The sequence below is a fragment of the Rhizoctonia solani genome, chromosome 4 (assembly GCF_016906535.1).
Source record: "Rhizoctonia solani chromosome 4, complete sequence".
Lineage (NCBI taxonomy): Eukaryota > Fungi > Basidiomycota > Agaricomycetes > Cantharellales > Ceratobasidiaceae > Rhizoctonia > Rhizoctonia solani.
In genome coordinates, this window is record NC_057373.1 from 1,484,161 (window position 1) to 1,504,418 (window position 20,258).

Below are 20,258 nucleotides of genomic sequence, written 5' to 3' on the forward strand. Positions count from 1 at the left end.
GCGAACAGGGCATAGTTCCTAAGCCACAGGTACATTCGGATGCGTTCGGAAATAATACTTGACTATAAAAAGTCGCGGCAGGACATAGTCTATAGCTAATACAGTTCCCAAAAACTCGGAGTTTAGACCGGGTGTTCCCTAGTAAACCACGGGCCAGCCGCTCGCGAAATCGAGCAGGTTGACTCCGAGCAATGATCCGGAGCTCGTGTAATAATCTGAGAACATTTGGCATTAGCTCGCACGATAAGGGAGTATCCAGAAACTAGACGTACGGTAGTCGAGAACCCAGGCATCCGAGTCTTTGTAAACGTGTTGTCCGCCGGGCCCAATAATGGAGCCGTGCGAAGCAAGGATTTCAGTACCTGAAGGGTTGAATAATTTAGCTCAACTCCAGATAATCTTCACTTGAGGTGAAAGCGGATACGAACCTCCACCGGATGTAAGCGCAACATCGCTCTTGTCAACATAAGGTCCAGTAATGCTGTGGAATATAAGGTGAGCATAAATAGCGATAAAATTACTTTCAACAAACCTGGTGGATCGTCCTACGCGGATGTTGTAAGTAGATGATGTACTAGAGCAGCATTTGTCCCAGCTAGTAAACAAGTAATAGTAACTGCCGTTCTTGACAATTATGGGTGCTTCAACTGCTCCTCCACCCGCTTTAATGTATATGGTTATATTTTGATTAGACCGGTAACTAGATTCAACCTACCTGTCCGCTTTGCGATCGAGTAAATAGTAGAGCTGGAAGGCTTGCCAGTGCTGGATCCGAGTTGAACACTGTTGGGAACCGAAGATGTCAGACGAGTTGGGCATGAAACTATTAATAAGTCACTAACAGCTTAATGCCAGTCCAGAAAGAACCAAACGAAAGCCACCAGTTGTTGCCATCTAAGTCATTCCGTGAGATGGCAATTCAACTAAATCAGGACTGAAACGTACCAATGATCAAGTTGGGGTCGATTGCCTAACCAAAATACATTGATCAAACGTGGTTTCAAAAAACAGATAGCAACTCACGTTGTAATCATTAGAGTCTGTAGTGGAGATAACTAGCCCTTGGTTACTCCACGAGCCTGGAAGACCAGTGCTAGATTTGGCGAAGAAAATAGCCGAGTTACGACTCCCAAAAGAGGAGGCCGAGTAGTACAACTATAGAAGCGCACTTGTTCAAGCCATACACGTATGGTATGAATGGTAAAACTCACGTAGAATTGTCCGTTCTTATACGTACAGTCAGGAGCCCTGGATTCGATGGTAAATTAATTAAGCAAAAATGAAATAGAGCACACTACTATCTTACCAAAGGTTCCCGTTGCTCGTCTTGGTGTATTTGTCAGTCCAGGTTGCCTGACCAGCCGCCCATACGGTGCCAGCGTAGCTCCAGTTAGTCCTGGGGATAAAATATGAATGGATGGATTCTGGCTGTAGGATGATCAATCACGTACCTGTCTGTCGAAGTGCGGATGGCAATGCCAGGGCTGAAAGGCGCATTTGTCAGATTGAATTCCTCACAAGTGCGCGCCTTGACTTACGCGGTAGCTGTACGATCATATCCGTCAGCTACACCGATATCTTTGCAACCACGAAAAATAGCCACTCACAAAACAAGAAGTATTTTCCAGCAGAGTCCCGACATATAGCGGGGTCATGAACGTCAACGCTCCCAGAAACTTTTCCTGGGAGATTGTTCAGCATATATGTCAACGTACGAGAAAAGACACAAACCAGGGTTAGGATAGGCAGCAAACACGCCGCTCACAAGCGATAGTGCGGACAAGGTAATAGCTGAAAGAGTGAGACGCATAGTAAAGAAGAGTTGGGGAGAGGCAAAGCACTAGAGAGGCAATGAAATCGTTCGAGCACAAGGAACGTTGACTTTTATACATGCATGGGTTATGGTGCATCGGCCCGCTGGCGGCATCCAAAACCTAAAACCCATGCACTACTTGGGGTAGTTCTCAAGGCTAAGCTTGCTACCAAGAGGGTTCGTCATCTCCATTGGTCTTTCCCCGCGTTGATTTCAATCATATGGGTAGAAACGAAATACAAAGCTGCCAAACGGAATCATGGCTACCTACGGTTAGAGAAACTCCACGATCATTAGAAGGTAATAGCAACGTGCTTTGGTGCATAAACTAAGAACAGGTGACAGTTTGCCGAAGTTGATGATAACACATTCAATTGGGTAATTATTCCTCAGTTCTGCCGAACTTGCCAGCGCGAAGGCTAGTTGCGCGATGGAACTCGGACCAATACACAAACACAGCAACCGAAAACACTGTTCACATGACTGAAGACTTGGATCGGCGTCGTTTACCATACAAAACACGATTTACGAGCCCGATGGGGAGATCATGCACCTGTGGAACCGTTGACCTAGAGACGCTCGTTTGCACAGCGTACCGCGCGTGTTCATCTAAACCAATCAATCAGCAATGAAAGAAAGTACTTGCACGTATAATCCCTGACCGGTAACTGATTTAACATCAGAATAGGAAGGCGTCGCATAGATACCGAGTGCGAAGTATGTGAAGTACGTGAGCAATACCAGGAATACCGCATAAGATGGAATCAGGAGTGCCCATTCCCTTCCAACCAATCAGTATTCGCCTTGGTATGAATATAAGGAAACACTCACCTATTGGGATACCAGGTAATTCCTATCCCCCGAATGACAGAATCGGGTAGCAATGCCCAAATGATGTAAATAAACCATAGAATAGCGGTCGTTGCCCACGCTACAAATCCATAAAACTCTGCTGCTGCACCAGGGGCGTTCTCGTTATCCGGCGGGGCAGGCGGGGGGTATACGGCAACCGGCGAAGTAGGCGAAGTAGGCTCTCTGGGGCCAATTGTATTGCAGTTATGCCTGGGCATGATTTATTGTAATTCTCAATGAAACCTATAGCTAGTGAGGCAAGGACTGATTGACGGCAGCTACCACGGGTTGGACACCTGAATCAAAACCACACGTATGCAGCTATGTATCAAGAATTGAGAAGTTCCGAGGGAGCGTTGGGCTCGCTCGAATTCGCTGGTAGATACGTAAGAGGGACACGAATTATCTTGCAGGTTTATCTTTGACGAAAATGACCAAGACTAGCAAGCTAAGAAAAAAATGCCTTTATTGTTATAGAAATGTCGTCAAGTTCTAGTTAATATTGCGAGGGCGATCGTCAATGTTAAATTGGCAACCAGAGAGCAATACCAATGTTACACTACCCAATTTGACCGTGAAAACTGACAGATGATTGTGGCGTTTATGAATATCTATATCCTAATTACTATAGAGTCCAAGTACATAGTACTAATGTAAAGTCCCAAGCGCATTCCGTAAAATGTTCATGAAGGATAGTAAGAATTAAAAAAAAACCAACTGTAGCTTTAGAACAGGAGAGGTAACATTCCAATAATGCCGAAAAAGGTAGCAAGCAAGGCAGATAGGCCGAGTGCTGTGGCTCCGTTGTTACTTCCGGACGAAGTGGTGGTGGTGGTAGACTTGGCGCTCCCACAAAGACCAGAACCACTCAGCTGCGAGACGGGGATGATGACCTTTAAACGAGTTAGCTTAGCACGTATCTTAAATATCCAGGCGAACATACCTGAGGGTTACCTCCGGTGAATGCAATATTAACGTTACCACTAGCATCCGCAGTGATGTTAGTGCAGCTGAGTACATCTACGAGTTGCTCATTTGCAGAATAACCAGTACCGGTGAGTTCAAACTTCTCAGCTGCACCTTGAGACCCAACATTGGTCAATGCGGTCAACAGCTTGCCTTTTTGAACAGCGATGTTGTGAGTATTGTTGGCAACAACCTTCATCTGAGTTGATAGGAACTTGGAGTCTCCCGCAATGGAAGCTTTGCGCGCAGCATTGAGCTTAACAACATGGTCAACAAGAGGTTTGTTCTGAGTCTGGTAAGAAGTGAACCAAAGCCTGTAATTCGTGAAGCGATAAGCAACTGAAACTCAGAAAAGGCATTCGCAACGTACGCTTCGCGGCTTGCAGGTTCGAGGCCTCCGGTATAACCTTGCTCCTGACCATAGTACAAGATGGGGATACCGTCGGTGACAAAAGTATAAGCCATCGCATTCTTGACAAGAGAAAGGTCGGTAGTCCAGCTCTGGAAGCGTGGCTGGTCGTGATTCTCAAGGAAAGCCCCGGTCGAAATTCCACCGTTCTTGAAGTATTTTTGTGTTTCTGGGATGTTTTGAGCAATAAGTGCGATATTGCCGGTTGTGGACGCGAATGCCTGAGTAACGGCAAACCAAGAGGGATAATCGAGAACTGCATCCATGTAATTTGTGTAATCACCGGTATAGTCAGTCTCGTTGCTCAGGACCTCGCCAATAGCAAAGACACCGCTGCTCTTGACAAACTCTGGCCAGAAATCCTTGCGAACGTGTTTAACTGTATCGATTCGGATACCGTCGATGTTGTAGAAAGATGTCAAATTCTTGATCCAAGAGTTATAGGTCTGTCCAATTATAAGTTTATGTTTCAAAGCAATTGCTAAAATTCTACGCACGTTGACAACGTTTTGAGATTCCGTGTTGATGTCAACCAAGGCAACGGTTGTGTCTATTAAGGTGCAATTAGCAGAAGTTTCGAAGAATCATCTGTCAAGAAATACCTCCTAGCCAACCTACAAAGTGATGATCAGCAAGCAAGTCCTGATAAGTGGTGATATCACTCACACTGCTCGACCTGAGTTTGATTGTTGTAATCTGTAATGAAGCAGAAGGGGTGGAAATCGGTCTGGTAAAGTCCATATATTTAATCTAAGCCCGTTCCTCGAAACCCCCTTACTTACTTCGGCGTTAAATGGTGAAAATCCGTTGTATGTGAGACTCGGAGGAGTGCTGGTTGCAGCAAAATGGTTTACAACGACGTCCACCATCAGATACATCCCCCGTTTATGGAGGGCTGCTGAAAGTTCCTTCAGGTCATCGGCAGAACCAAAACCGTCGTTCAGGCCAGACAAATCACTGGGCCAGTACCCGTGGTAGGCGTCGCCGTACTACGTGCATAATATATCCGACAAGAGGTGTATCAATGTATTTCCAGAGTAGGAAGCGGGAAGGATAGTGAGTTTAGAGTTTGTAGCTATAAATATTTGCTTACCCCAGTGTTCCCTATGTTCTTAGTAATTGGCGAAATCCAAATGGCATCGAAACCCATGTTCTGTTCAAACTACGGTCAAAACAGCTCCTTTCTCAATTCGGCCTTGATGTGCTCACCTGAATATAGTCCAAATGGCTTGCTTTGTAGGTAATAATATAAGCATTCCCTGGTATATCTCTATGCCGCTCAATACATACTAATGCCCTTGTAAGTTCCACCACAATACTTCCTGTCTCCAGTATTGCAGGATGGGCCCGATCCATCTGAAGTTGCGAATCGGTCGGTAAGAACCTTTATAGTTTTTAATTAGCCTCGCGCAAAAAAGAAAAAAAATTCGCCTCGGGACTTACTTGATAAATGGAACGAGACTGCCATTCGGAGGCGGACGCAGCAAACGCGCCCGTTGCGAGGGATAAAAGAACGGGAACAGCGATCATGTTATATTTAGTAAACGATTGTGGTATAAGATAGAGTTGTTATAAAGAGAGAGCTGGAGTAGAGACTGTGGTGTTGGTTGGGAAAGTGAGCTATAAAGAGGCCCAGGCGGTGCCGAGCAGGGTCTTTTGGTCCCTCGTCGTCTGGGCCGAGGCGTGGATTGCACCCCGGCGGCATCAAGCGAGTGCCCCTGATTGGCTAAGATCGGCTCATGACGCATACATAATCAAACTGAAGATATGCAAAATATCCCGTTATTTCAGGAATAACTATTTTTTACAAGAGGCTGTGTTATATCCACAACCAATTACATCGTCTGATTACTATGCGAGGCGCGTTGTATCTGTATGCTCCATGGCTATCGCCTTTTTTACAATCACAAAGGTTGTCATCACGCTCCCAAAAGCAAGCGAGACAGTGGACGCAGAAAAAACGAGATGGCGTGCAGAAGAGACACCCGACATGAGTGATACCACAACGAAAATATTGAGAGGCACACGGAAAAGTGCCGAAAGCTATATGGAATAACGTTTCAGTATACAGCTCGAATTACTTGGGTGTACACTCACAGTGGCTCTGTGGTCATTTTGAATCATGGTTCCACGCAGCATGCCTTGAATAGGATAATACATGCCAACGCAAGCCTCAAATAGGCAGAACGCCCAGAAGCGCCAATGGGAATCACTTGCGAGGTTGCTTACCGCCAAAGCAAAGGCAGCTGTCAGCAAAGTCAGAGAACTGAGTTTGGCGTGCAACACCAAAGTCGACTCTCCGCCACTTCCATAAGCAACAAGACACTTGTAAAGAAGAGATCCAAGCATCATGGATACCATGTATGCCGAGAATATAATTCCAAGGGGTAAATCTGAGGACCCAGCCGCCTCTTGCATGGACGGCACCCAAAGGAATACGAACAAATACATGCTCCCCTCAAAGCATGTCTGAACTAGGCCGAGGACAACCATCGACGAGTCTGAAATTATATGTTAAACACAAACCCCAGAGCACCATCAAACATGACTGACCTTGCCTGACAATACTCCAAGCTTCCTTCAGACGCCCAATCTGTAGCAAGTCCGCTGATGCACTTTCCGTGCGGCTACCATGGTTTTCGGACCACATAGAAGCAATCAAGAACCATGCGATACCCAAACACAGGGCGCTAGCGGCAAAGGGGCTCGCAAACGTTTGAGTCTTGGCAACGAGCCCGTTGCTGAAAACTCCCATTCCGGCAGCGACCATTCCATTTATCAAGGTTGCCGAACTGAAAATCGAGCTCAAATCTTGTGATGACACGTTGGCCGTTTGCGCGGCGGATACCAGCCACGAATCAAAGCACGAGAAGAGTATCGAAGTTGAGATACCACCAAATACCCGTCCGGCAAGATTGACCGGGAGCCAATTGACGAAAGTGCAAAAGCAACTTATCGCATAAGATACGCAGAATCCCATGCAAATACGTTTACGGCCACTGACAAATTACAAGTCAATAAATTGACAAAAAGGATGTAGGAGACACTCACTAGTTGTCCGCCCAAACACCTACAGTGGGAGCAGCCAGCCCAGCTGATAGAAAGCCAGTAACAAAGAGGATAGCAACCATTCGCTCCGAGTAGCCATATTGGTCTTTATACAATGAATAGACATAAGGACCTTGCAGCCAATCCGCAGCTTTCCACAACCGTGTTAGGGAAACTTGAACTGATGTACAAACCAACTTACCCATTACGACTCCATAAACCACAAGATATTTGTATGACAGCGCCCGCGCTGCTTGTTCACCGGCAACGGTGGGACGTCTCCCAGCTATAGGATCGTTTTCTTCAACTTTTGGAATATGTCTCTTTGCAATATAATTCTCGAGTAACATTGCAAAGAACGCATAGCCGGTCATCACGACCAGCTGTGACGCGTAAAATGACTCGAGCATGGTGTCGGGTGTGGTTGCGCAGAGGAGGAGCGCAGTCCGGCGCGGGTTATGTGGTAAACACGCCGTTACAGCAAAGGACTTGGCGACTGATGAAGCTTGATCCAAGAAGATGTGAATTGCCGTACGCGTGGAAAGCGTTACAAGTCTGAAACAACCAAAAGGCCCTTTTTACAGTAAGTCAACTAGCTTTGAGAGCACGTTCCTGGCCACAGGGTGTAAGTTTCCCCTACATGCATATAGATCTGCTTAAGCCAGATCTACTATAATCGACTGACAAATCCAATATTGGCATGTATAAGGGAGACAGATGTTACAATGCACATCGTCTGAAATGCGATTGAGGGGTGCAAACTATTGATACAGTGGCGATGCGAAATGTGAAGTGGCGGCGTGGATTAAATTTGAAACTCTCAAACAATGCTCCAGGCTTCAATCCCAACACATTCATACTTGACCGTGCCTGCTGATGAAGCATTACCACCCGAACACAATGGCTCGTTGTCGAACGTAGGACACGATGCAGACTCTCCGTCGAGCAACGCAGAATCGAGGTACAACCCAAATTTACCGTTTCTAATCGAGAGAACAAGGTCAGATCAAGTTACGAGGTTAAAGGTAATATACTTGCCCCCCACCAAACGAAATAAAATCAGTCTCACACAGACGAACATAATCATTTTTACCTGTCCATTTAAAAATCTTCACAGGCCCGCCGTCCTGCTTTTGGCTCCATAAAAAGCTAGTACAAACAGGTTGAGACCTTGGAAAAACTTGATAATCCGACTTACGATTCTCCGGTTCCGGCGTACCCATCTTGTTTTCGAATACCATCTCCACACCAAACCCCAAATGTGGCACCCTCTGAATCACGAATAGCAACCAAACACCCGCCTGTAGTGGGTTGTTCACATCGGGTGTAGAAAGTAGCTAGTGAAATGCCATGTTGATCTAGAGAATATAGTAATGACCATTTCGGTGACAACCGCCGGAGCGCGGGGAGATATGGGCGTAGCTGAGTGATCACAGATAGTTCGTACCATGCTAATAACAAGGAATTGAACAACATACCTTTTCAGCTGTTTCCACCGAAAGAATTGGTGTTGTCATCTCAGTTCTCCCAAGAAGCTTCAGGCCAGAGCCAGAGCCTTTCGAAGCTACATCATCCCCAAAGCCCTTATCCCACTTTTCGCCTGTGTATCCAGGAGCACCACTCGGCGGGACAGCTACATGAGAAAACGGGTTATCATGAGTAATGCTGGATTCGCGAACGGGTTTTGCGTGGGGAGAGGATTCTGGAGAATGAGGAGGGGGTGTATGCTCAGTTCCGAGTATGGTATGACCTAGTATGGAGGTCCAGCTTCGAGGAAGAGCGAGGCGACCAGAGAGTCCGAGGATCGGAGAAGTACTAGCTGAGGCGGGGGTGGCGAGTGGGTCCGCATGCGGCACTGGCACAGTACTGGGTTGTTCGAAGGCCGATAAAGATGGCGCAGACTCGATGCGCTTTAGTTCGGATGACGCTCTTGGATCTTTTGCTTGAGTCTCGGTCTCGGTCTCCGAAGTTAATAGATCAATCCTTCGGTCTTGTAATAAACCAAGGGGGTCTTTACTTCTGGACTCGGCCTGCCTAAATTCGTCCATTACCTGGCGCTCTTTCTCCGCAGACCGAGCCTTGGCACCCTCCAGAAATTGTGTACCCAAAGGTCGTTCTGCTAATGGGGTCCCAAAGTCTATGAAATCTCCGAGTGGATCAGCCGAGGGTGGAACGGAAACAAAATCGCCAAATCCGGGGGACAATGGTGGCTCATCGCTTAGGCGTGAAGGAGGTTGTGGTATTTGTGTGTTAGACAACGATGGAGCTGGCTTGCGTTCAGGGAATAAGGGATTCTCTTTCGATTCGAGAGGGCTAGATGAAATCAGATCAAGTAATGAGGTCGACTGGCTTGAAGATGCTTGACTATTGCTATCGACCGGCTGAGTGGCGTTGCTTGGAAGGGGTATCAAAGGTTCGTGGCTGGGGTACCAAGACATGTTGATCTGAAAATAGCGCAAGACGGGTTAATTCGAAAACAATATCACATATGGCTCAACCTACTCGATCAAAAGCAGAGAGCTACTACTGGATATGCGGTGATATTTCGGCTTCTGGATGACTGAGCTAAATAGCACTGTCAAACACGCGGCATGCGTCGAGGACTTACCGGGAAATGTAATAATATGATTAGATAGTATGGACAATTGATAGTACGCGTAATGGGTAAATCTCAGTGTTCAGAACAAATTTTCACCGGCGTATTTGAGCTCGGACCAGTGTGTCGACACGAGACTCGCCTTGATAATAGAATGTCAGACAAGTTCAGACAAGTTGCGCGTTTAGAGACCAATATAATGGCAATGACGTGAGGTGCCTATCGCACGTGATTCGGGCGCTTCAGTAGCCGCTCCCGGTCCAATCGGGTGAAGCCGGTTTCAGGAGTATCTCAGACAGTGTCCACAATCTTGTCGACGATCACCACGATGGCCTCGCTAGCTGCTGCTCGCTCAGTATTGACAAGGACTCCACAGATCCACAAGAGGGTCTTTATCTCTGCATTTCATTCCGGTGAGAGCCCATACATGCGTGACATGAGCGTTCACATGCTCATATGGATACCATAGCTCGCCAGAATAGTGTGGCCCAGGGAGTAACGACGAGCGGGAGTCCAAAGTACCCCTATATTGCAGGCGGACGTAAGTAATTTCTTCATGTTCTCCAAGTTTAGTACCTCTAATCGCTATTACATGTAAAGCTGTCCTCCGAGGCACAGTCAATGACCCCACACCATTCCCAACACCGAACCGTATGCATGGCTCGCATCATTGGGCGTTTGAGCGCTTGCTCTCAGTCGCGCTAATTCCCGCGACCGTTTCTGCTTTTGTCGTTTCTCCTACGGCGTACCCAGTCCTCGATGGCGTGCTTGCTGTCGCCCTTGTCGTTCACTCTCATATTGGCGTAAGCACACTAGTTTGATATGGCATTGGGATCTGACATGTTCTTTTTGTTAGTTTGACTCGATGGTTGTGGACTACCTTCACCCCCGCAAGTTCGCCATTTTGGGACCAATCATGAAATGGACCTTGCGCCTGTTAACCACTGGAACCTTAATAGGAGTTTATCAATTTAACACTGAAGATGTTGGTAAGTATAACGAGATGCTTTCACTTCGGATCTGATCTGACTCTCCCCAGGATTGTCGGAGCTCGTTCGTCGCGTTTGGCACGCATAAAATTACCTGCGATTTGTATTCAGTCTCGCCAACTATGGTTGTCCTTGTGCATCTGTTCTTGTGTGAAGGGGTTATAAATGCAAGATGCACCTACCAAATAAGCAATTCAGCGCCAACAGGAAATTCACGTGCTTAGGATTGGAGATATGAAGATGTCGGATTAAATCAACTACTGATGGGTCTATGCTACATGGTCGCAGTAGAGAAGGGGAAATATGTAATTGGTATGCTCTACTGTGTCTGTTCAGGATCCTCGAGCTGGGTTTCCCCATCATTCGTTTCTGACTGTGAGTTTGACTGAGCTGAGCTTGCATTCTTCGCAGACATCCCGAACAGAGTGGTCTGACGGGAGGTTGCTTTGGGAGCAAATTTAGCGCCTCCTAGAGCACGTATTAGCTCAAGGCCGTTTATTGGGGAGAGGTGAAACTCACGTTTGGGTCCAGCGGATTCAGCTGCATCTACTTTATCAAAAAAGCTTGTGCTTTTTGTTGCCGGGGCCGTCGCTTGCGCTGCTTTCTTCGCAAAAGGGTTGCCAGTAGCCTTGCGCGCGAAGGGATTCCCACCTAGACGCCGTTAAAAATATTACTCTCCCACACACAAGTTGACACTTACTGTTAGATTTGGTGGCGCCAAGTTTCGGCGCGTCAACTTTTTGGACATTTTGCCTCTTAAAGTCTGCGCCATCGTCTTCCATCTCAATGTCCCAAGTATCTTCTTCAGGTCGTTTCCGTTTCGCCTCTGTAGGCGCAGACGTCTCATCAATTGCCATGCTACTCGATGGCTCGGGTATATCATCGTTCACGACAATGGGAGTGGCAGCGGCCAATGAGCGCCGTGTAATAACCGGCGGTGGCGCGAACTCGTCAAAGTACTGCTGCCGACCATTTCTGCGGCCGCTGCTACTGAACTGTCCAACCTTGTCAGGTATCGCATCACTCGCGCGGTCCCATGATTCTCGCGCGATTGTTTCGGCGGCGCCGTCATCCTCTTCACGCGCTTCACGCATGGCATTGAATCGTTCCTGCAATCCCCGCAGATGGTAGAACCCGGCGATTTGACTGGCTCTCTCGATCGAAGCAAAGGAACGCAGCATGGACGCGAGGTCAATCGCGCGCGCATGCTGTCCGCTCTTGCAGGCTCCTTGAATAAGTATCAAAATAAGTCTGTCGATGGAAAGCTTTCCTCGCGTGACTTCTTCGCTTTCTTCTTCTTCGTGAAGTTGACTGTCTTGAAGCGCAGTGTGATGAAGCATTTCTCTGAAAAGCCTGTACACGTGTTACAAATGCACAAAATAAGGAAGCGATACTATGACTTACTGTTCTTCTTGCTCGCCGCTCTCTTGCTCGGGGATCAGTAGTGGAGTTCGTACTTCAAGATCTTGAACCAAAGGCCTTGGGAAGCCAGGCTCAGTTTCCCTCCCCTATCCGAAAAATATGTGAGAAAGATTCTGTTAACGAGGGCGGCGGATTTACCTTGAGGATAATACAATGGAACTGTGAACTTGATAGACCAACGGGCCAATACGTCTCGTCTTTGCCAACACGTCTAGATAACATATTTGAATCTAAAACCGGCACCCAGCGGGCTTGTGTTGGTCGCCTATAACGATCGAGGACATACAAGACTCCAGAGGAATCTGCCATAGCAGGAGTCTAGAAAACTTGAATAAATGCGTGCTGGTTGATCTTGTTTCAAACTCACTCCTTCAGTCGTAACGCCAATCCACTTAAGCGTTTCTCCTCTAGGCACGGGAAGACGGCCCTCTTGGACGAGGTCGAATCCGTCGACAGCGACCAGCGAATAGCGCAGGTTTTGGCAGCCTAGGAGGCTCAGTATACAATACAAAGGATTTAAATGAGGAAAGAAAACTTACCATCCAGACTCGTTCCACCTTCTCGGTGAACTATAAACACCCATTCCTTTCCACCCGTCATAGAGACAACGTCTCCAGCAGCGCTCATAATGTATTCCTGTACTCCTCCACCACTGATAAAGCGAATGTATCCCTTGTTGGTGGCAGCAGCGACCATACCAAAACCTTCGTACTTTCCTCCACTGCATTCGATAATCAACACAGTACTCGACGCATATAACTTGTTTTCATACCTCATTTGAATCATTCGTCCAGCGGGAGTACCAGCAGCTGCCAACGCAATGACGTGTTCACCCTCTGGTAGTTTGAACTGCCATTGAGCGTTCGGTGACCATTCTGAATACGGACGATACTCTATTATCGCAAAGTGACCATTATCTGGAGGGCATGCAAATGCAACGCCGTATTCACCTTATCCGATTCAAATCAGCCTCGAATTACGCGCTGTTCAAAATAAAACATACCCAGGCTGGCAATGTCAAACCGATTCACGTCTTGAAAATGGATGTTTTGGTGGAACGACCTATCATGAAACTCGACATTGATCACATAGTGAACATCAAGGTTCGTGCATTCAATTACACCCTTCATATTATATGCTACGGAATTACTGCTTAAATACAGCTGTGTTTAATATTATTGGAAAGATAACTCACCCATGTATCTCTTCTTATTCCTAAAGGCAGTAGCACCCGGTTGGAACGGTGGTTGAGCCTTGGTGATATTGACCATCTCCCGAACACCACCTTTGTCTCCCGAAAGACGTTGCTTCTTTGACTTTCCCTTGGTTCCTGCCGCTGGTTCTTGGGGTTCGTCAAGGTGCGCTCCATCTCCAAGGTCGTCTACGATCCAATCGTCTCCGTAATCATCATCGACACTCGCTAGGTCATCATCAACCATGGCATCATCAACCATTGAAGTAGATGTAGTCTTGGGCGCAGATACCGTCGTTTTCGTCGAAGAGGGATGAGGGTGCGAGGCAGGTACAGGCGTGCTCCATTGCTGCAATGCTCCGTCGATCATCCATGCAAGCATATTTTCGCGAGGATGGAATCCAATTGCTGTAACTGCCTTGCCTTGCTGTCCTGCTGGTGTACTTGAAGGCAGAGTAAGTCTGTGCGTCCGGTAATTTCAGGAAACAATATACTGACCTCCATTTGGCCTTCTTGTCGAGCAAGTCCCAAACAATAACCTTGTTGTCCGTCCCTCCAGATGCAAGGTAAGATCCGTTCGGGGAGAATACCAAAGAAGTTGCGACCTGAGAATAACTAGTTAGGCTATACAGAGGTGCATATACTAAGTGGCGTACACTATCATGCCCATTTTTCAGCATTTCGGTCTTGGTCCACGTACTTGACGAAACAAATACAATATCTGTATGATTTTAGTACACATTTTCAGCGAAAAGAGGAGGTTTCACCTACCATGGCTCGCTGAAACCGTGGCAAAGTACATTCCCGACGGATGCCAGACCGCTGCACAGTTGTAATGAAACTCTGGAGATCTAAAAAGGGTTAGATCGCGTGAATATTGGGTACCGACCAAATGCCACCTACTCTGAATCTACAACAGCAGGTATTAGGTGTTCAATTACTTTCAGCTGTGAGGCTTGAAGTGGTTCTTTCACGTCCCAAACAACGATCTGACCATCTTGACCACATGTTGTCTGGACAATGGTGAATTCAAGCTGCAGATTGATATTTCTGTTTGAACTTACAAGGTATCTTCCCTTGGGATCCCAAGTTGCAGACCTTACGCCCTTTTTGTGACCATCCAATAGCGCCACTCGAGAGGTCGTTGTCGTGTTGATTATTTTGACAATGGTATCCCTGGGACACATATTAATCAACCCGAGCGACAAGAAAAACTCCTAGACACCTACTCAGTACAAACAGCCAACCACTGGTTGTCTGGACTCAAAGCAATACACCGAACACAGAGTCCCGCAGCCTCGGCCACAAGCTCGGTAAACTCGTTATTGGCGTCATAGTGTCGGACAGAAGAATCCTTTGATGCAGTGTAACACGACGAATCCTTCACAGCTTAATTAATATCTTTTTCTTCTCTCTCTTCTTCCTCTACGTTTGAAAAGTTTCAACTGACCGAACAAGTAATGGACATGACATCTAAAGCTGCTTCGCCTAGGACTTGAGGCTCCTGCTCGGCGCCGAGCGCAGTATCCCACACGCGAACCAAACTATCATTGCCTCCCGTGTACAGCCTCCTGCAGCAAACCTTCGTGTCAGTTTCCACAAGCTCGAACCTGAAATTGAATGCTATTTTTTTCCTCACTTGCCATCCCTTGAGAAACAGAGCGTGGAGAAACCGGGATCGTGCGCTTGGTTAGTCGTTACACGAAGATCCGACATGACTGGCTGGCGGGCGGGCGAGTCCGATCGGGAAACAGGAAAGAAGAGGCGCGTTTGCGCGGTCACGAGCACAGCCTCGTCCACGTGACTTCGGCTACGGGGAGTCGATATGTCATAGGTTGCCCGTCAGGAAAGGATACCTTCCGGAGGTTTGATTTTTCCCCGCCCCATATATACGAGCCTTCCCGCTCCAATGACTTGTATACTTGTTCATTCCCTCTACGTATACGTATCCCCTCATCCCTCTCCAGCTTAATATGTTTGCTCGTGCTTTTACCTTGATTGCTCTGCTCTCGGTTTTGGCCGTTGTTTTGGCAAACCCCGCCCAGAAACGCCAGATTCGTAAGTGCTAATTGAGATTGTCGTAGCCGGTCAACGTTACGCTAACGTTATACTTCTCAGCCGATCTATCGTCGATTGTCTCTGAAGGTAAACATATTCTGAAACATGCATACACCCTGACCAACCATGGAGTGTTTCAGTGACGAGTGGCTTCAACAGTATCACGAGCGCTGCTGGGAGTGTGGCGAGCGAAGCAACCAGTGTAGCGGGAAGCGCCTTTAGCGAGGTGACCAGCGGTGCGGCCAGTGTATACACTCTAGTAACCTCGAACGCGGGTTCCGTCTATACGCAAGTCTCGGCGCAAGGAACGTGGTACTCTGTTGCTACCAATGCAGCCGGGGAAGCTTATTCAGGTAATTTTATACATCAATATATGTGCCCCAAATGCTTAGTCAAATGTTCTAGTTGCTCTGTCTGCAGCCGAGAGCGCGACTAGCCGTGCTCTTGAGTAAGTTCGTCCATCCATTGAGGCGGATAAATCTGACATATTATTATTATTTACAGAACCAACGCTGCAACTCACGGATTGCGCTCTGACTGGTTCTCTTTCCCTCTCCTTACTGCGCTCGTCGCTGTCACTGTGGGAGTTTTCGCGGGAGCAGCGACCGTGTTCTAGACGCGCAAACACATACTCTTGTATACCTAGTATATTATGACGTGTTTCTAAATATTCTGAGCAGCGAGAGCTGTTGTATACCTTGTTTAATGATTGAATATATTTCTGATAAATTAGTCTGTCTGGGAAAGCAACGAGTGATGAATCACGTGTGCAGATTGGCGGTCCCTGGACCTGATCGGCTTGGGCGGCTCGAGCGGTTTGTTGGCTCTCTTGTGGACACCACGATGGGGAATGTGTGCGGCGGCACCAAGGCACTCAACGATCATCCTACTCACCACCGACTAGGATCTATTTCTGAATCTCCTCACCCACAGACACAGGGCAATAATGGTACGCCAGTTCAAGCGCCTGTAGCAAAGTCGAGGCCAGCAAAGTCATCTGGACCCGCAGCAGACGCAAATGGAGCAGAGGAAAGAGCCAGGAGGGCACAGGCTGCGGAAGAAAGGGCCAAGGCTGTGAGTTTATTACAATATGTGAGTATATAGGTACTGACTATATTGTGCACAGGCCGCAGCTCGCGGGACAGTAGCATCGAATCCTAAACAAGGCCAGCTCGCAGCCAAAGTCAACCAGCCTGTGAACCGGATCAACAACGAGCGAGAGGAGGAACCGCTTCGGGTAAGATGTCGTTACCACGCATTGAAATATGGCTAATACATGGTTCGTAGTGGGACTGAATGTTATTGATGCTTTACGTTTCTATTGTATACCCTCTTTGGATTTATTCGATTGTAGAAGGGGGCTGTATCTACCAACGCCCAGGGCCTTGATATCTTAATACGAAACGATGTTCTATCAGTCACTATTTGATATGTGTGTCGTGAGCCAAGATAATCTCGTCATGGCCAGCCCAGTTGCCCTCGAAGCCGTAGATCTTCCAAACGAGGGATACTTGCTGCATACAAAGGCATGTGCACACCTAACCAGTGGCTGGTGATCCGCCAAGAACCTACAGATCTCAGCAACCATTTATTCAAAACCAAATTCACACAAACAAGGTCCGTCTCATTTTGGTTCGGCGCTAAGCGTGTTTGTTTCGGCATTAAGTATGTCATCATTTACTTTTGCGCGCCAAGGACCAATAAATCACGGACCTACCTTGACCGCGTCCTCCTTCCTGCAACTCTCCCGCCGCTCTTGATTTCAGCTACTTGTAATACTATTTCAACCCATGGGGCGACCACTATGGCTGCACATCAGTGCTCTGAGCCCCGATGAATACGAAGCATATCCCCCTGCACTCGACGACATCGCCAGCATTGGCCAGGATGGTGCGAAGGGGGACTGGGAATCCCGAAGTGTTTCACTGCTCGTTGCAAAGGGTTGGATGAAAGGCCGTTACCGTGATCAGCTGGAGGGAGATGTAGTGGACAAGGTATGTGGGAACCATAACTACTTGTTCTCCTCCACGCTCACTCTCATTTGGTCGTGTCATTTCTGCTAGATTCTGCGCTACTTCTATCCGGCCCCGGCCCAAACAGACTGCCTTTCAGCCGGTCAATTTTTTGCTGCACTGCGGCTGATAACTCATGCTCAACGTGGACACGCGCTCGACAAGTCACTCGTTTTCATCCAAGGTATGTGGTCATATTCAACACGGTTGTCATGACCCTCAACATCATTATCTTCGGTCGTACAGCTCGAGTGTCAAACGATAGCAATGGCCGGACATCGCCACACAAGGCCAAGTCGCTCCACAATCTTCGTTCTGTACCCCCAGCTCCCATTCGGCCTTCACCCGTTCGGCCTCTGCAGCTCGCGCCTGACGAACCCGCGCCAGGCTCAGATGATCGATATGCTCCTTCCGGATTCGGTCCTTCTCCAGTCCGAGGAGAACCTGTGCTCCCAAAGTCTGCGCCTCCAGGTGGCTCTTCGAACCCATTCAGACGAACGCTATCTACTCCCGGTGACACGACACCCAATCATTTTGACATACCTCCTATGCCAAGCTTGAACCCCGCTCTAGTTGCGGAAGCACTCGCGTCGAGTTCGGCGCTCATGGATGAGGAAGGGAGCCCTATCCGGGACAAGCCCGCAACTGGACTCGGCCGTTCGTTGAGCACCAAGACCGCCCCCGAATCACCTTCCAACCCCTTCCGACGCTCTTCTCACTCTCCTGCTCCACCTCCGGTTAGATCTCAATCACCACCATTACTGCCCCGTCGTCCACCTCTTCCACCACCCCGCGATTCGACTGCTCATATGCTTCCGCCCCCACGCCACCCTCAACAGCCAACCAAACCGCCTAAACCATCTGCATCTTCCAAGCCCAAGCCTCCCCAAATGCTTCCAGCGGGTGGGACCCCATCTGAGCTCATCAAGCAGTCCCTTCGCGCCGCAAAGGGAGCTCAGCGTGCGAACGAGACGAGCCTGGAAAAGCAGCGAACGTGGGAAGTAATCAAAAGCAGTACGCACGGCTCGTCTAATCCTAGCGGGCCCGGTGGGGTAGCACAGGCTTTTGCGCAGTTGACCGCATCGAATTTACGTTCGTTGCCCCACGCGCCACATCCGCCACCTGGACCTTCGACCAACGCCTCGTCCTTGGATCGCGTAGCGGCTGCTCGTCCGGATCCGGTCCCTGCTTTACCGCCTGTACCACCCAAACCTGCGTCGCACCATGGCCATTCGCGCGGGGCGAGCACGAGTCGGCCGGTCGAGACTCCTACTCCCGGAAGACCAGTTCGGTCCAAGAGCTTGCACCATTCTCCGAGCCACACACCACCCAACGATACGCCTATCCAGCCTCCGCCGCGCCGCAGGCCCGAGAGTATTCAGTTTACGGGCGGGCAGGTCCCCAAGTCACGAGCAGAGTCGCCTTCCCCCAACCCGCTTTCGCGCCGGACGTCGGTCCGTTCGCAAACGTTTTACGATGAAGTGCGTCGTCGCGCCGGAGAACTTGAACCTCGATTGGATGCTGTTCGTGCCAAGGCCGAGGGGAAACTTTCGAGTAAAGGGTACATGACCCGACGGGGCAAAGGAGAACAAGGTGAACCGTTGGTCGATTTGGACGACGAACGGGCGAGCGTTGTTAGTGGTGGGGATGTAGACTGGAGAGAATGGGATCGTGATGACGATGCTGCTCGACGGTTCCATTCAAGTCCGACGAGTGGACTGTCAGTAGATCGGGACGAACCGACGTCGGATTATAATACGAATGGATGGCGACCGCTCGCGGGATAAACGGATGATACGACTTCTTTTGCATGATTTTTTTCTCTCTCTTTCTTTGATTCGCCTCTCAGACCACGCATTCTCAACTCAGACATGATTTCGAAACCTGTACTCATTAATGGCTTTATGATCGTCAATATCTATCATTTACGTGTTTTACGCACCCTGGATTCTGGATTAGGCTGTATGCGCTCGGTTACACAGTTACGTTCCATACTGGTGACTTGTAACAACTCGACAGTCGGCCCACTTTGTTCGACTCCAGGCACAATCAAAAGCACAGGCTCACTCTTGAAGCTCGTATGTAATTATGGTTTTGCCTCCACGAAATCCGCGCGCGCCGCGCAGAGTGCTGACCGATACATAACAGTAACCGGCAAACAACCAATAGTGGTTCAACGTAAGGGCCTCGGCATCGGCAACAACACTGTTACTCAATGTAACGTACAGCACCGCCCCACTAATGCTCCGTAGATGACCTATAAGTTCACTTCTTGGGCTTGAACCGCCCCAATCTCCCCCTCCCCGCCCAGTTCCGCACACCACCTTTCCCCCTTTTCTTCACTTGCATTTTTATTTACAATGGGCTTCTTTGGAGGAGACAATAAAGACCAACCTCAGTACTACGCTCCTCCACCTCCTCAACAGGCTCACTATGGCCGTAAGTACCTCTTTCGTCTCGCTTTGAGATATTACTAAGATAGAACTTTTTTGGGATTCGTAGATCATCCGGGACACCATCAACAATATCAGCCACAAGCGCAACCGCAGATGGTGTATGTTCAAGCTCCCCCGCAGCGTAAAGACGATGATAGTTGCTGCGGAGTGTGCTGTGCCTGGTAAGCCCGAAACCCCATGCTATTCTCGGTCTTAACTTGGACTAATCTCGATTGCCTTTTATAGCTGTGCTGGAGCTACCGCAGCATTCGTGAGTCTTGTACACCTACCAGGAGGTATTTCCACTAACTCCTTACCTAGTGCTGTTGCCCATGCTTCGTGTGCTAAATACCTCGAGCCACGTCGACGAATTCGAATCTAACTAACATGTATTCCTGATACACGCAAGATACCTGGGGGCGTAATGATTACCATCCCACCCTATTGTATTCTTTACCACTCTTTT

At 48.4% G+C, this 20,258-nt stretch overlaps 8 protein-coding genes across 8 annotated transcripts; 4 read left to right on the top strand and 4 right to left on the bottom strand.

Moving 5' to 3' along the window:
* Positions 1-138: 138 nt before the first annotated feature.
* RhiXN_00478 (glycoside hydrolase family 43 protein) lies at positions 139-2,883 on the bottom strand (the record flags this gene model as incomplete). Its single annotated transcript, XM_043320297.1, has 17 exons — positions 139-215; positions 273-362; positions 429-481; positions 533-662; positions 716-783; positions 843-894; positions 946-970; positions 1,024-1,155; positions 1,212-1,248; positions 1,307-1,396; positions 1,452-1,484; positions 1,539-1,545; positions 1,608-1,682; positions 1,732-1,791; positions 2,324-2,422; positions 2,476-2,594; positions 2,645-2,883. 17 exons carry the CDS (start codon positions 2,881-2,883, stop codon positions 139-141), a joined length of 1,386 nt encoding a protein of 461 aa, XP_043179309.1.
* Positions 2,884-3,390: 507 nt separating this feature from the next.
* RhiXN_00479 (alpha-amylase) lies at positions 3,391-5,570 on the bottom strand (the record flags this gene model as incomplete). Its single annotated transcript, XM_043320298.1, has 11 exons — positions 3,391-3,558; positions 3,609-3,945; positions 4,002-4,486; positions 4,538-4,590; positions 4,643-4,654; positions 4,707-4,767; positions 4,823-5,029; positions 5,134-5,193; positions 5,250-5,272; positions 5,331-5,424; positions 5,484-5,570. The coding sequence occupies 11 exons, from the start codon at positions 5,568-5,570 to the stop codon at positions 3,391-3,393; spliced, it is 1,587 nt and encodes a 528-aa protein (XP_043179310.1).
* A 321-nt stretch (positions 5,571-5,891) lies between these two features.
* On the bottom strand, positions 5,892-9,526 carry RhiXN_00480 (Sugar-tranasporters, 12 TM; the record flags this gene model as incomplete). The annotated part of the gene is made up of 8 exons (XM_043320299.1): positions 5,892-6,083; positions 6,138-6,541; positions 6,594-7,039; positions 7,092-7,239; positions 7,291-7,643; positions 7,949-8,071; positions 8,287-8,510; positions 8,567-9,526. 8 exons carry the CDS (start codon positions 9,524-9,526, stop codon positions 5,892-5,894), a joined length of 2,850 nt encoding a protein of 949 aa, XP_043179311.1.
* A 486-nt stretch (positions 9,527-10,012) lies between these two features.
* Positions 10,013-10,761, top strand: RhiXN_00481 (succinate dehydrogenase subunit D; the record flags this gene model as incomplete). Its single annotated transcript, XM_043320300.1, has 5 exons — positions 10,013-10,097; positions 10,154-10,225; positions 10,285-10,487; positions 10,541-10,673; positions 10,724-10,761. The coding sequence occupies 5 exons, from the start codon at positions 10,013-10,015 to the stop codon at positions 10,759-10,761; spliced, it is 531 nt and encodes a 176-aa protein (XP_043179312.1).
* Positions 10,762-10,992: 231 nt separating this feature from the next.
* On the bottom strand, positions 10,993-15,003 carry RhiXN_00482 (Minichromosome loss protein 1; the record flags this gene model as incomplete). Its single annotated transcript, XM_043320301.1, has 18 exons — positions 10,993-11,141; positions 11,193-11,324; positions 11,374-12,026; positions 12,078-12,181; positions 12,234-12,413; positions 12,463-12,581; positions 12,635-12,816; positions 12,868-13,045; positions 13,099-13,233; positions 13,291-13,730; positions 13,786-13,892; positions 13,944-14,008; positions 14,059-14,138; positions 14,191-14,300; positions 14,352-14,463; positions 14,517-14,668; positions 14,738-14,858; positions 14,927-15,003. The coding sequence occupies 18 exons, from the start codon at positions 15,001-15,003 to the stop codon at positions 10,993-10,995; spliced, it is 3,096 nt and encodes a 1,031-aa protein (XP_043179313.1).
* Positions 15,004-15,260: 257 nt separating this feature from the next.
* Positions 15,261-15,961, top strand: RhiXN_00483 (uncharacterized protein; the record flags this gene model as incomplete). The annotated part of the gene is made up of 5 exons (XM_043320302.1): positions 15,261-15,345; positions 15,406-15,432; positions 15,486-15,698; positions 15,751-15,793; positions 15,850-15,961. 5 exons carry the CDS (start codon positions 15,261-15,263, stop codon positions 15,959-15,961), a joined length of 480 nt encoding a protein of 159 aa, XP_043179314.1.
* Positions 15,962-16,188: 227 nt separating this feature from the next.
* RhiXN_00484 (uncharacterized protein) lies at positions 16,189-16,641 on the top strand (the record flags this gene model as incomplete). The annotated part of the gene is made up of 3 exons (XM_043320303.1): positions 16,189-16,419; positions 16,472-16,582; positions 16,633-16,641. 3 exons carry the CDS (start codon positions 16,189-16,191, stop codon positions 16,639-16,641), a joined length of 351 nt encoding a protein of 116 aa, XP_043179315.1.
* Positions 16,642-17,135: 494 nt separating this feature from the next.
* Positions 17,136-19,144, top strand: RhiXN_00485 (uncharacterized protein; the record flags this gene model as incomplete). The annotated part of the gene is made up of 3 exons (XM_043320304.1): positions 17,136-17,339; positions 17,409-17,541; positions 17,604-19,144. The coding sequence occupies 3 exons, from the start codon at positions 17,136-17,138 to the stop codon at positions 19,142-19,144; spliced, it is 1,878 nt and encodes a 625-aa protein (XP_043179316.1).
* Positions 19,145-20,258: the final 1,114 nt, after the last annotated feature.